The 14,545-nt window shown below is 35.0% G+C and overlaps 1 protein-coding gene across 1 annotated transcript in view; it reads right to left on the reverse strand.

Moving 5' to 3' along the window:
* Positions 1–3,005: 3,005 nt before the first annotated feature.
* Positions 3,006–14,545, reverse strand: part of LOC145690849 (uncharacterized) — a 269,031-nt gene continuing 257,491 nt past the window's right edge. The window contains exon 29 of the mRNA XM_081766211.1: positions 3,006–5,159. Coding sequence (XP_081622337.1) covers positions 5,109–5,159 — 51 coding nt within the window. The 3' untranslated portion in view covers positions 3,006–5,108. The remainder of the gene's footprint in view (positions 5,160–14,545) is intronic.

Raw genomic sequence — 14,545 nt, forward strand, 5'->3', positions numbered from 1 at the left:
CCAATTTCTGACATTACCGCTTTCGTTAATCGACCCCGACCTTTCAAACGCTAACACTATAGTACAACACCATGTTAAATAGGCAAATAAAAGAGACCTGAACCCAAACTTTTGGGATCTCATTTCTGGAATCTCAGGTCCCGGAGCTTTCCAACACCACAATATGTATCCAATAACTCCATGCTTAAAAGAAAGATAGAATGAAGCCAAGCTCAAAATTTCCGGACGCCATTTTTGGACCTTTGAGACAAGGACGCCATTTCTGACGTTAACACTCTGCTCAGAAGACCCGAACATTTCCACCTTCACCACCCACATACAATTCCATGTTTAATAGGCGTATAGAAAGAACCCGCGCCCAATACTTCGGGACCCCATTTTTCTGGAGCCTCATGGCTGGGGCTCGGTTTCTGATATCACCACTGTGCTCGGGAGACCCGGACTTTTCCAATGCCACCACCTGCATCTACTAACGCCATGTCTAACACGGCTTCCCCATTGTAGGAGGATTTTGATGAATTTTCTCCAGGTTCTTTACAACTATTTACAACGTTTCAAACTATTCATAAGAAATGAAATTTCAATACATTAGAAACTATGTTCTTTTAAAATGTTCAAAATGGATGACACCATTGATTTCCAGTAATAATTGTAAACTTTCGTAATTTTATTTTCTATTTGAATAATAGTTTGATTTCGAATCTTTTACGGTTAAAAATATTTTTGTCAAATGTAACGGAATACATTGAAATGCTCCTACTCCCACGGGTACGTGTTCCAATTATAAATCGATTTGAGGTTCAGTGTACAAATGAGAAACTCATCATATTCATACATCATATTCTTCATTACTTTAAATTATTCATATTACATAACTATTTTACATTATATTCCGTCAAAGCTGTTTCAAAGTTAGTGTTACACTTCTGACATAGTCACCATTACAAATCATAATTGATTCTCAATCCATACGCCTGTAACTTGTCCATCCTACCTGCAGTGTGGATCCTACGCAGTTTGGATTCTACGCAGTTTCGATCGTACGCAGTTTCGATCGTACGCAGGTGGATCCTACGCAGTTTCGACTGTAGGCAGTTTCGATCGTAGGCAGTTTCGATCCTACGCAGTTTAGGTCGTGTGGAGTCCATGAATATAACCCTAATTTATAGCTGCACAGGTTAAACATATTAAAGAGAGAGAGAAAAAATATATATTTTTTGAGCGCATGATTAAAACTTAAATTATTTCGGGGCAACTGCGTAGAACCAAAACTGCGTAGGATCGAAACTGCGTAGAACCAACACTGTGTAGGATCGACACTGCGTACGATCGAAACAGGTTTTGAGCTGAAATTTTTGATCCTACGCAGTTTCGATCGTACGCAGTGTCGATTCCTACGCCGCATTCCCATCACGAATGGACATGGCAACAACACGGTGCGAAGGCCCATACAGCAATCGATACTGACATGGATAAGATCTATTAATCCTGACTTAATCGAACCTAACGACTAGCCGTCTAAAAGTCCAGATCTCAACGTGATGGATTATTGCATTACAGAAGGTTCAAGAACACAGGAGAGACATCACAAACATTGGTGGCCTGAAAGCTGTACTGACAGATGCCTGGAACAACGTTACATTTCAAGCTATCCAGAATGCTACCGGAAATTGGTTACAACGTCTACGCCGCTGTGTGGAAGCCAAAGGGAATCATTTTGAGCACTTGCATTGATTATGAACATTCAAGTGACAGTGTCAGTAAAATATAAATGAAAATAGGTGTGCCCACCTCATAGTACAGAATCTACAATAAATTTCCTGCTTTTTGTGGGTCACCCTGTATATGGTACCGAGTGTTTTCTGCATGAACATGTCTTTGTTATGTTTATCGAGTGGAGTAGGTTTAATTCGGATGTCCGGTTGACAAGTTCATGTCCGTTCCTTGTGAGCTCCAAGTAAGTGTCCAAACTGTCCAATATTGAAATAGAGCGAGTGTCAAAGTACCTTTCTGATTTACTTAAGATTAGTGTTTACTAGTTTGTAATAAAGAGAGAATATGCAATTTTACTTAAATTGAAGTAATTTATATATTATGTTTACACATCTATTGGTGAATTAAAGTAATGGAATAAGTGGATAATGTAATAAAAAGTATCCATTTGTTGGCAGATCAGAGGAGATGTAAATCATATAGACGGACCTAGGACGTCCCTTAGGTAGAGTATCTACCTACCTACCTACCTACCTATATATATATATATATATATATATATATATATATATATATATATATATATATATATATATATATTTGAACCCAATACGACTATCGTGCTTTCGGCCACATCAATTAGAACTAGGAAAATTAATTTTAAATTAAATCAAATTCAACTGCTTTGTAGCATAAAAATGATTTTGTTAATACCTTAATAAGCTATTTAATTGCGTCTAATGTTATGATACAATTTTAAGCATATTACTATAATGGACCTTCACAAATTCTGAAATGAGATTGTTATTTTTCAAGGTGAGTTGAGAATTTATGAAATGGATTATTTGATATAGTACTAATCTAGCGTAAATTGCAACAATCCAGTGAATCAAATAGCTTAGTTAGTGATTGTTAGAGCAATCCAAAAGATAACAAATCATAACAGGCATAAAAATACTTTAGCTATATAGGGACTTATGCAGAGACGTTCTGACGTGTGATTAGTGCCGTGTTAAAGAGTTCGACTAACATACGATTCCTACAGTAGTTAGGCTTTTAGTATGACCCTAATTATACGTCAAAACGACTCTGCATAAGGCTCATGGTTGCTAACCTAATCATAATTTTGTTTAGCTTCAGGTAAATTAATTTTAAAAGCATATTTTAAAATTATTAATGCACAAAATCATAACATCTATGTAAAATAAAACTATAATTATTGGAGTTGTATTCTCAAAGATTTTGCACTGTAAATATTGATTTTAAAACTAATTGTTTATTTAATTCGTTTCTATATGATTTATACATTAATCCTGGCAGTTTCATATCATTCACTGTTCATACAATTACAATAGAGAAATTTGCTTTCATATATTGTTATACATTTTTTTTTGAACGAGAAATTACCACGTATTTCAACTTATTTGTCTAGGATTTATACATATAAATTCACATATGCTATTCTGATTTTAGATATAAATTGTCAACTCTACATGAACAAGAACTATTTCATATTTTTTTTTTACTTTTTCTTCTAACAAGTTACTTCCTAAGACTAATATCATAAATGAAAGGAGAGTGATTACAAAAGGAAAATTTCGTCCAAAGCTTTTCCCGGAGGGAGAGTTCCCAGCATCGCTGCTACGTTCCCTCTTTGCACCGCCATACTTATTCTTTGTATAAGATAGGATGAAGCTCGGGTGTCTCCTGTGTTAATAGTTATGCGGTGTCCAATTTCCTTAATGAAGTTTAGACCTTCCTGACCCTAGGACCCACAAGTTTCGATGGCTATGGTGACGAAGTGGTATTTGTCCAAGAGGTTGTTATATTTTCGTCTCTTTTCATGTTCTCTGCGAGTTGCAACCGTCCCAGCTTTTGTGGAAGATGAAGGAAGATTATAGGGGGCTAGGGTATCGGTACAAGTAAAATCCCATATTAAAGCCTTTCCTCGTTTCCAAGGCACCAAAGATATTCCGTCAGGTCTCTTGCCATCAGAGCGACTACATCCCATTGGCTCTCTCACGGAAGGCGTTCCCGAAGAGATGAGGGCTCTCATAATGAGATCGTCAACAGTGGAGTGTCGAGAGTTATTGGAGAACAATGCCTGTGTAATTGTTTGTGTAACCATTGTAATTAATAAGTAAGTTTATTAGATTTTATTTCCAGCAACAATTAGAACTCAAGCACTTCAAAAATTTATATTTTAAAGAGTAAAAATTTGTTTTCTTACTTACCTATACTGAAATTTCAAATTTAAGAATTTAGGAATATAACTACAGTGGAGGGAGAGGACAAGGATTAACAGATCATTATTTACAGTGTGTAAAATTTAACTGTTTCATAGTCAGTTACTCTTTGAATCAGAGCAGTTTATCTTCTCCATTTGGGAATAAATTTTGTATGCTACCTAAATATATTGAATTTTGGTTTCTGAAAGATCTTGTCTGGTAGAGGCAAATCTTGAGGCTCACCTGGAATTTGCAAGTAACTAATCTCTTCCGGATTTGTCAGATTAAGAAACTGATAATGAGATAAGTTATTAGGTTGCCATTATTAAACATTGATTTGGTAATATTGAAGTGTGCTATTTTATAATGTTACACTACGTTTATGTTACAAATTAACTGTTACAAAAATAAATCAATCTGCTATAGTGATAAAGATCATTTTATTTCAATTTGTTGGTGTTACCTTTAAAATATTAATGAATAGGAAGACATTAACGGTTAAGTTCTAAAGTTGGTCGTCTGTTTCGAGCAAAAGTTTGAATATTTGCCGAGAAGCAATTGATAATATGCTGGTTTATGTGCTTAATAATATGTAAGGAGAGCGAAAGTTGTGTTTATTTTTTTCATAAGTGGATATAATCATGAAACTATTTGGCAAGCGGAGGGAACTACTTCACACAAGGTTACAGCATGATTAGATTGTAGGAAAGTAATTAGCATTTCTATTCTCAACATTGCTGCAGGTGTACAGAGACGCTTCGGTTGGTATCCTTACGGAGAGACGAGAACTTACACTATTAATTTTACAAAATGTGTCGAAATTTCCAGGCCCTAAGCTAACCCTACTCTACCCTACCTTACACTCTACCCTCTTACATTCTTTTACAGTGGCACTAGAAATCAATATTATTTTCGTAGCTGTTTTCATCCTTTTTGTCGAAAACCAAACGGAACACCAACTTCGCAATAAATGTTGAAAATAATGTATTTATAATTATATTCAACTATTTATTTCTACTAAAATCAAATTTAAAATGAAGAACAACTTCCGAAACGTGAAAGCAGAATTATCAAAAAGTAAAGTATAATGTGCGTTGCTCTGATGAAAAATAATCTGCAACATAGTCTGCGCGAACTTTAAATTTCATGTAAATAGTTTTCCTTTGTTTACTCCTCAGTGTCCATAGTCCCAACGTCTTGTTTATCACCGTGGGAAAGCTGAAATTAAATATATTTAATAAAAAACATGATCATAATTTCAAAAGAGTACAATAAATTAACACTCTAAAATATCAGTTGATTTACTTTAATATTCACACTTAAGAAATATTATCGAGAAGGTTGCAGTATTGTATTATGCCTGACCTTCATTTTTAGAAAATACTATACTAAGTTTTAAGATGCACATATGTATGTAAAGATTACCAACACCAAGAAAGGCACGGACGACTGGTATGTTCTTTATCCCACGAATTTGTTACACTACTACTGTTAAGTTTGTAACACGGATTATGTTTATCTCCCTTACTTGAGCATGGCACTGAATGGATCATATAGGTATTTTTGTATGGGTGACAACTGTTAGGCCTTTTGCGCTGCCACATATAACCTTGTAAGAGTTACTCCTTACAAGGTACATTCGCGAAGTGTCCCCTCGGGATTCATGTAAAATTGATTCAAATGCAAAGTTCTCCGCGGCCCAATGTGTATTGTACTAATTTTAGCGGCCCATACGGGTAATTTGCATATTTATGGGCCTTCATATATCCGGAATTTATTCAACTACTACTATAAAGCTCAGTGACAAAATTGCTTTTAGTTTCTTTAAATATAATTGGGCATGAATGTGGTTATATGCAAAACAAATAGGATCAAGTACTGCTGATCCGACACGTGTTACCCATTCCGGCTGCCATCCTGGATCCTCCATATTGGATTCAACTTTCGGTTTTTCAAATGGGAATAGGTGCATGTGAATCATCAAATTCATATAAAATTTTCTCGGAAATTCATTGGTGTAGTTAATTTTAACGTAGCTTGTACCGTTCGCAAGGTATTGCATGTTAAATATCAGGCAATTCACGAATGTTGAAAAAACAGAAAATTGTGCAGTTCCCTGTGTGTATATGTAATCTTTTAAACGATTTATTGTTGACGAAATGTTCCCTGAACGTTAATACATACATACACACAAACATAAATACAAAAATGGTAGGTCGTCACCCAAATCTGATCGTATTTTCACTTACGTTAGGCATTTTGACCGTAATGGAATACTTCCTTCTTATGGTATAACATGAAAGTAATAACATTCACTCACACAAATGATAACACAAATGTTGTAAAGACTTTGTCTACACCTATAGTCAGTGGCGTATTTACGATTTTGTTTCCGAGGCTTTGCTAACTTTATTTCTGGAAATGTGAAAATTCTGCAAGATGTTTCATTTACTTTAAGATAATAAATACAATTTTGGGAGGCGGCTTAAGCCCAGTAGCCCTTTCTTAAATTCGCCACTGCCTACAGTTTTTTTTTGCAGTTAGAAATTATTTTGGTTTGCAACATCGTTACCGTTACTGATATTACTCTAAAATGTGTATTCGCAAAGTGCCTGGAGGGATTTAATATACAATATCTTCCTAACGGTACAAGCTACGGTAAAATGAACTACACAAATGGATTTCCGAGAAAATTCTACATGAATTTGATATATCACTTGCACTTATTCCCACTTGAAAAACCAAAAGTTAAATCCAATATGGCGGATCCAATATGGCGGTCGGGGTGGGTAACATGTGTGGGAGAAGCCGTACTTGATGTAATTTGTTTTGCATATACCCACATTCATGACCATTTATATCTAACGAAACTAAAAGCAATATGTGTCCGAGCGTTATAGTAGTGTATGAATTTCGGATATATGAAGGCCCATAAATATGCAAATTACCCGTATGGGCCGCTAAAATTAGTACAAGCTACATTGAGCCGCTGAGAACTTTGAATTTAAATCAATTTTAGAAGAATTCCGAGGGGACACTTCGCGAATGTACCTTGTTAGAATCATAATTATTTCATAGTGGAAGGTCACACATCTATTCCACGGTTTTGTATATTTTTTTTGTTAAGTACCATATGCTTAGAGTCTTGTGTATATGAGTCACCATATAAAATGATGTTTTATTAGTGAAAGTAAGTAACTGTTATTCATTATCTAATTATGGCCTGTGTTGGTTGTTAAAATAAATTGTTTAGAACAACAATGTATTTATAAATATAGGCCATTTATTACTACTTGTATTAGACATTTTATGAAACATTATTCAAGTAACGTCCATTTCCCTTGTGGTAGTGAACATTCAGATACTCTGTATTATGTTTGCGTCAATTAGTACATTAAAGCGCAAAAAAACTAATTTGGGACTTGTATAAATGTTGAATTTTGGGTTATAAATATTCTTAACACTGGATTTAATTTTGTATTTACCAAGAAGTTGCAAATTTCTTTATATCGTACTATGTAAAGCTGATAAAGTTCTATAATTTAGCTATATTCAGTGCCGGATTTAGGTTTGACGGGCCCGTAAGCTATTGAAAGTAATGGGGACCTTTATATATCTAGCTTTGTTTTCTGGGGACAAAATATAGCCATTTTGGAGGTTTTAATATAAGCTTTATAGTACTTTATGGACCTAACAGGTATCTAAATGCATTTATTAACATGAATTGATCAACTTACAGTATTTTATAATTTTACAACATTTAAAGCACATTACAAAATTCTTTAGAAACACAAAATGCAGACTCATAATCTAGTCTTTGGAAGATTGCGGAAACATGAAATAAGAGGTGTCAATATCCTACGCAAAACTACTAATAATTATACAGGCAAGTCAAATTGCTGGACCCAATTTCAGAATTTATCCTGTGAAATCTAATTAACATATGTTATTGCGAGACATTGCTACGAAAGATTAATTTTTAAAGTTTAGTTTACACCCAGTGTTTCCACTTTCTATCCCTAAGAGTTAGCAACGACCAGTTAAGAAAAATAGCCTTCAATGGAGGGCACATATCTTTCTATGTGCTTCATTCTCATGTAAAGAAATCTGTGCTTAGTGTACACATTTTTTGACTCCATGTCATTTTTTCATGTGGGGTCTTGTAAAAGATCATGTTTACGTACCACCACTTCCAACAACATTGAATGACCTGTGTGCCCGTATCACAGCAGCCATTGCTGATATTGAGCAAGCGAAATGCTAACATATAACACCTGTGAATATGATCGAAGTAAACTTTGACAGAAAACTCAGACAAAAATGTTCGACTTCTCCAAGAACGTTCCTGTCCACATCTTCAGGATATGTTGGGCTTAAAGTGTCGCACCTAGTTTTGTTAAGAATGAAAACTTTTTTGCAGTATCATTGTATACTGATTCCATTTGTGCCAAATTATATTCTAGTGCATCTATCACTGGTACAAATGTTTCGATTCTGAAGTTGTCTTTTCGCTAAAAGTTCTCTAAAACATCATCTTCATCCTCATTTATGTGCTTTCTTTTTCTATATCCGCCCTTTTTGTCAATATCATGTAATTTGTATTTTCCTTGTTGTTCAAAACGTTCAGAAAAATCTATGGAATTTAATAAAATCCGAAAGTGAAGCATACAATTTAATGCATACGGCGAGGCTACAGTGATTCAGTAACTTTGTGAAATTCTTCCAGCAAATAACTCCAAACATATAATTTACAACACATTCGGACTGCTTCATTTTATTCAAAAGATTTTTGGCTTGATTTCTTGTTTCATCGTTCTCTCTGGTATCAATGTAAAACTGATGCAATGCAGAAATTATTTCATCGTACCTGCCAAGTATTGCACTTGTGGGCCTTCAATGAGCTTCCTATCTAATCTCTGACAAAGACTTTGGAACTTTTGCATCATTTTCGACGAATGACAACACCACCGGCGATCTGTGTGTAGATGATGAAAAGAACTTTATGTATTGTCTGAATAATCGCCAAAAACTTTACTGTATTTAAACAACAAATTTCTGCTTTACCAACAAGATTTAAGGAATGATCTGCACATGGAATATATATATATATATATATATATATATATATATATATATATTAGGGATGGCCAATTCCGGAATTTTTACTTTCCGGAATCCGGAAAGTAAAATCGGAAAATTCCGGAATTCGGAAAAATTCCGGATTTCGGAAAAAATCCGGAGTTCGGAAAAATTCCGGAATTCGGAAAAATTCCGGAATTTAGAAAAAATCCGGATTTCGGAAAAATTCCGGATTTCGGAAAAATTCCGGAATTTAGAAAAAATCCGGAATTCGGAAAAAATCCGGATTTCGGAAAAAATCCGGAATTCGGAAAAAATCCGGATTTCGGAAAAATTCCGGAATTTAGAAAAATCCGGAATTCGGAAAAATTCCGGATTTCGGAAAAATTCCGGATTTCGGAAAAATTCCGGAATTTAGAAAAAATCCGGAATTCGGAAAAAATCCGGAATTCGGAAAAAATCCGGATTTCGGAAAAATTCCGGAATTCGGAAAAATTATTTTTTCTTTTTGTAATCCTAAGAATTTTGTTCAAACGCAAACGAACAAATTTCCTTTTTGTAATCCTAAGAATGTATGATGCAAATTAAGCTGAAACTTACATCCTAAAGTATACACTACTCAATCTTCCCATGGTTGATGAGATGTAGTCCAAAAGTACGATGTACTTCTAATATTTAATTTTTGTTTTACTGTGATATTGTCCAGAGGTAAGACATATATCACACTGAGATAAACAACTTGACATAATGAAGATGTTATCATACGTAGTTTTCCAGAAAATCGTGAGAAACTAATTTTTGTGAAGTTAAAATATGCGTCTCTTGTTGCCAGTGGGATGCAATTGATAACTTTTATGCTGGAATAGTCTTTTTCTTCTTCTTCTTCTTCTTCTTCTTCTTCTTCTTCTTATTATTATTATTATTATTATTATTATTATTATTATTATTATTATTATTATTATTATTATTATTATTATTAATCGTTTATGTACTGTAAAAGAAAAATGTGAACCGTTAAGTAGTAGATTTTATCTGTTGTTTTTTGATATCTTCTAACAGTAATAACAAACTGCTTGTAAATACGCAATGATTATCAAGGACAATGGCATATTAATGTAAGGACTACTCTGCAGACTAGCAATAAACAATAACAGATAAACAATAGTTGCAAAAAAAAAAAAAAAAAAAAAGTAACTAACTTGGGCACGTCAGAATGTTCGCGAGAATATAGGGACGCATTGAGACTAGCAAAGAGCGTGCTATTATCATTACTCATAGGGCCGTACGATGGAGGCATTAATGTTAATGGCTCTAATGAGCACTTACTTGCTCTAACGGTTAACCTCATTTTTGAGATGATTTTTAGAAGGGGCGTGTTGGCATGCAGTTAGAAGACCTATATCCATTATTTAAAAAGCACACGTTATCTGTGAAGTACTAACGATTTGCGTCACTATCGAACACTAACGTAGCACTAGCGACGTTTAAAGTCGAAATTGGAGTCTGACATAAGTGGCTTGTCAACTTCACGGACATTATATTTTCCTTGAATGAGAGAATTTTGCGCCCAGGAAATTTGCGCCCTACCACAAAAATAGGAAAAAATGCGCTCGCAATATATTTGCACTGCGATGTTTGCGCCCTACCCCAAAAAGAGGGGAAAATGCGCCGGCTATATATTTGCACTGGGATGTTAGCGCCCTACAATTCAACTTATTTTTGTATTGTGTAAAGTAACTTCCACTCACACTTGAACTAGGCTTGCCTATCATCGTCTCAGTGAGTTACTCCATCCGTTATAATATTCCGAACAAATGAAAAAAATACAATTTTAGTTCACTAAAGGGCAATCCATACAAATACAATTTTTCATTATACTACAAAATTTACAAAAAAGTATAAATGACTGATATATAATTATTAATATAATCAAAGAGTATAATTTAATCTACAAAAGGTTGTTTGGCTCTACCCAGATATCTCTGTTCACAATCCTTGCGAGTTGTTTGGCTTTTCAGGACACAAAATATAGAAAAGAAAATGTAAAGTGAATGTAAAATCAGTTCAGTAATATTATCAAGAAAACTATGTACAGTGTGTTTACTTGCTGGAATTCAAACACACAATTGCGTTCAGTTGTTCTTTCAGAAAAAAAATGTTCCGGGGGGCACACTTAGTATTCCGGAGGGGGGTCACTGCTGGTACTATTCTATTTATTATTATATTATAGACGTATTATTTTGATCTCCTCCGAGGGGGCACTCTGAGAGCTCTGGGGAGGCCAGTGTTCCCCCAAAATCATCTCTGGAAGAAGCAGTGATTGCTTTGATCCGTTGTGTTCTTTTGGCTTATATTGAAGTTTATTCTCCCCTTATATAGCCACAATGAAAATAAATCACAAATGGCATGGTTGTGGGGGAGGATTGTTTATGCTGTAATGTCAGCCCCTCCGAGCAAATGCGTCCAATAGGTTCTTTTATTTCGCAGGGCTCAACTTCCCGGTGGAGGTACATCGCAGGCGCAATTTTCCCTGTTCTTGAGGTAGGGCGCAAATTTCCCAGACGCAAAATTCTCGACACCCTTCGAATGACCTCGGAAAACTATATCTTTTTCAATACTTTTTTATATTCTTTTACTCGAGATTTCTTCATAGCTTCTAATTAAAATACTTACTAATATATCCTCATTTTATTGTCCTAACCAATCAATATGGGTATGTTGTCAGTAAAATATTTAGATTGATCGAGCCTCTGGTGTGTAACCACAGTATTTCATATCATCCCCCCATTTAGAAATCTTGGCTAAACGAACCAATATATGTTGCCAATAAAATAGTTTAGAATGATTGAGCCCCTGGTAAATAACCACAGTATTTCGTGACAGACACCCCCCCCCCTTCCTATTACCATATTCTAGCTACATGCCTGACTCAGCTAATTCTCTACATTCTTTACCAAGCACACATTTTCTAAAGCGGAAAATGCTCTCTAAATACCTAAGCTCATTATTTTCAGCAGATGCACAAATTGGGTAACATTCTATCTACATGAATGTTATATATATGTCGATTACTGGAAACCGCTTCTCGCTATCTATTACCATATTTACTATATAATGATTAACGTTAAAACCGGAAATGGTTGATTTGTACCGCTTCCGGTTTGAATATTACATTCATCAGGGAACTCGATTCTTAACTATTGACTCTGTACATCATGGCCAAAATTGATTGGTAATCCATCAGATAGTTCTTGAGACTGTTTGCTTCACTGACGGACAGAATGAATATATGGCTATAGAGTTTTGATAAACTAAATTCGTTAATGAGTGATGATGGAACAAATATAAGAAAGGTAGGCCTTCCACCGGGAAAATTTTCGAACACAAAATTAGCCATCGAAAACCCACATGTCCTGGGTTAGAATACCATAGATGAAAACTCTACCACTGAGTCATCAATCACCCGCTTATTAGTTTTATTAATTATTATATTAATATAAATTAATGAATGCCTGCTTATGTTAATTATTGAACAATTACATTGTACACTTCGTAAAGTCAAAAATTATAAATTTGTATTTACTGTACATACAGTGAGCGCAGAAAGTGTTCGTACACCTATGCTATTGAAACGAGAATGCCTGCGAAAAAGAAACAGAAAATTTAAGAAGTGTAATAACACACACAATGTGAATAATGAAAACTAAGCTTTATGAATGTATCAATAAAGAACCACAAAGACAAGTTTAATGGTCAGAAAGTAAATAAATTCCGTAGAAAGTGTATAGAGTAAACGCAAAAAGTGATCGTACACCTGACGTACGAATACGAAACAAAGATACCACAACTGGGGTTCACTAGTATTCACCTGAGTATACACCTCTGTATAGCGTGACGAGTAACAGAATGAGTTTAGTTGTGAATAGAAGTGAAAAAAACTGCACGTTGGGCTGTCAAAGTGGGAAGCAACCGAACAGAAACAAATGAGGAGACAAGAAAAGTAATTATTATTTAATTGCATAAGAAGGGTAAGTCTTTGAGAAAGATAGCAAACCTTGCAGACGGGCCTCGTACAACAGTACAAACAATAATTGCGATGTATAATGTTTCTATCACTGTGCGAAAAAAAAAAAAAAAAAAAAAACTGGAAGACCAAGACTGTTGAGCGAACAAGATAAACGTTACATTATTAGGGAAAGAAAAAAGGTTCCAAAAAATAGTGCTGTGCAATTGGCAACGGATCTGGAAACACGCGGTGTTAAAGTATCAGCCAGTACAGTGCGGAATATTTGCAAGGTATCATGGTTGGATAGCCAGGAAAATGTTCTGGGTGAACAAGACAAATCGTATAAAGAGACTAAAGTTTGAAAAAGAGTATAAAGATAAGGGATCAGGCTTCTTTCTGGAATAGGGTCATATTTTCGGACGAAAGTAAATTTAACTTTATCGAGTCCAATGGGAGGCGTATTGTATGGCGCAAGGTGAATACAGAGATGAATCCTCAAAATCTCGTCCCTAAAGTAAGACACGGAGGAGGGTCCGTGCTCGTCTGGGGTTGTATGAGTGCCTCAGGGGTGGGTCGTCTCCACCTTATCGATGGAGTGATGATCCACAAAGTGTATTGCGCAGAAGATGGTTCTTGAAAACAATTTATTGTTCAGCAAGACAACGACTCCAAACATACAGCGGAAAATACTCGATTGTGGCTACTCTATAATACCTTGAAACAGCTTCGCACACCTCCCCAATCCCCAGACATGAACCCCATAGAACATCTATGGTCTGTTCTGGAGACAACAATCAGAAGGCACAGCTTCTCTACTCAGGGCCGGCGCTAGCAATTTTGCCGCCTTGGGCGGTGCTTTCACATGCCGCCCCTTTAATCCGCAAACCTTATTTTGACAGATAACGTTCAAGTGTCATTTAAAAACATGTATAAAATGGAAAAGTAAAAAAAAAAAAAAAAAAAAAAAAACTACATTTCTGGAATGTTCACGTAATATTTAAACGACTCTATACTGACACAATATTCAGTATGCTCGATTTCGCTGTATATCTGTAATATAGAGCAGCGCATACAGAAAATAAAATTTTAAAAATATACTTTAATCATGACTAAGAATTTTAATTTTTAGGCTTATTTTATATCAAAAGGCGTTTTCAACAGAGTATGGAGCAAGAAGATAATACAGTAAACCAGATATTATGGTAAATGTAAGTGATTAGCTTAAGCCTTATAATGTACTAAAACACAATAGACATACATAAATTTAACATATCTTAATTGAAAGAAACTTTTCTTGCTTTGATATGAGCAAATTCCTTTATCACATCACGTAGTCCAATGTTTTAGCCAATTTGTGTTCTATTGATATCGTCGCTAGACCACTCAAGCGTGTTTCAGACATAGAAGAGTGTAGATAGTTTCTAATAAACTTAAGTTTCCAAAAACTTCTTTCTCCACTTGCCACTGTTACAGGCAAGATTAACAAAATTCTACGTGCAATACTAACATTGGGAGCAAA

The sequence above is a fragment of the Thermobia domestica genome, chromosome 7, assembly GCF_964235325.1.
Source record: "Thermobia domestica chromosome 7, izTheDome1.hap1.1, whole genome shotgun sequence".
In the NCBI taxonomy this organism is placed as follows: domain Eukaryota; kingdom Metazoa; phylum Arthropoda; class Insecta; order Zygentoma; family Lepismatidae; genus Thermobia; species Thermobia domestica.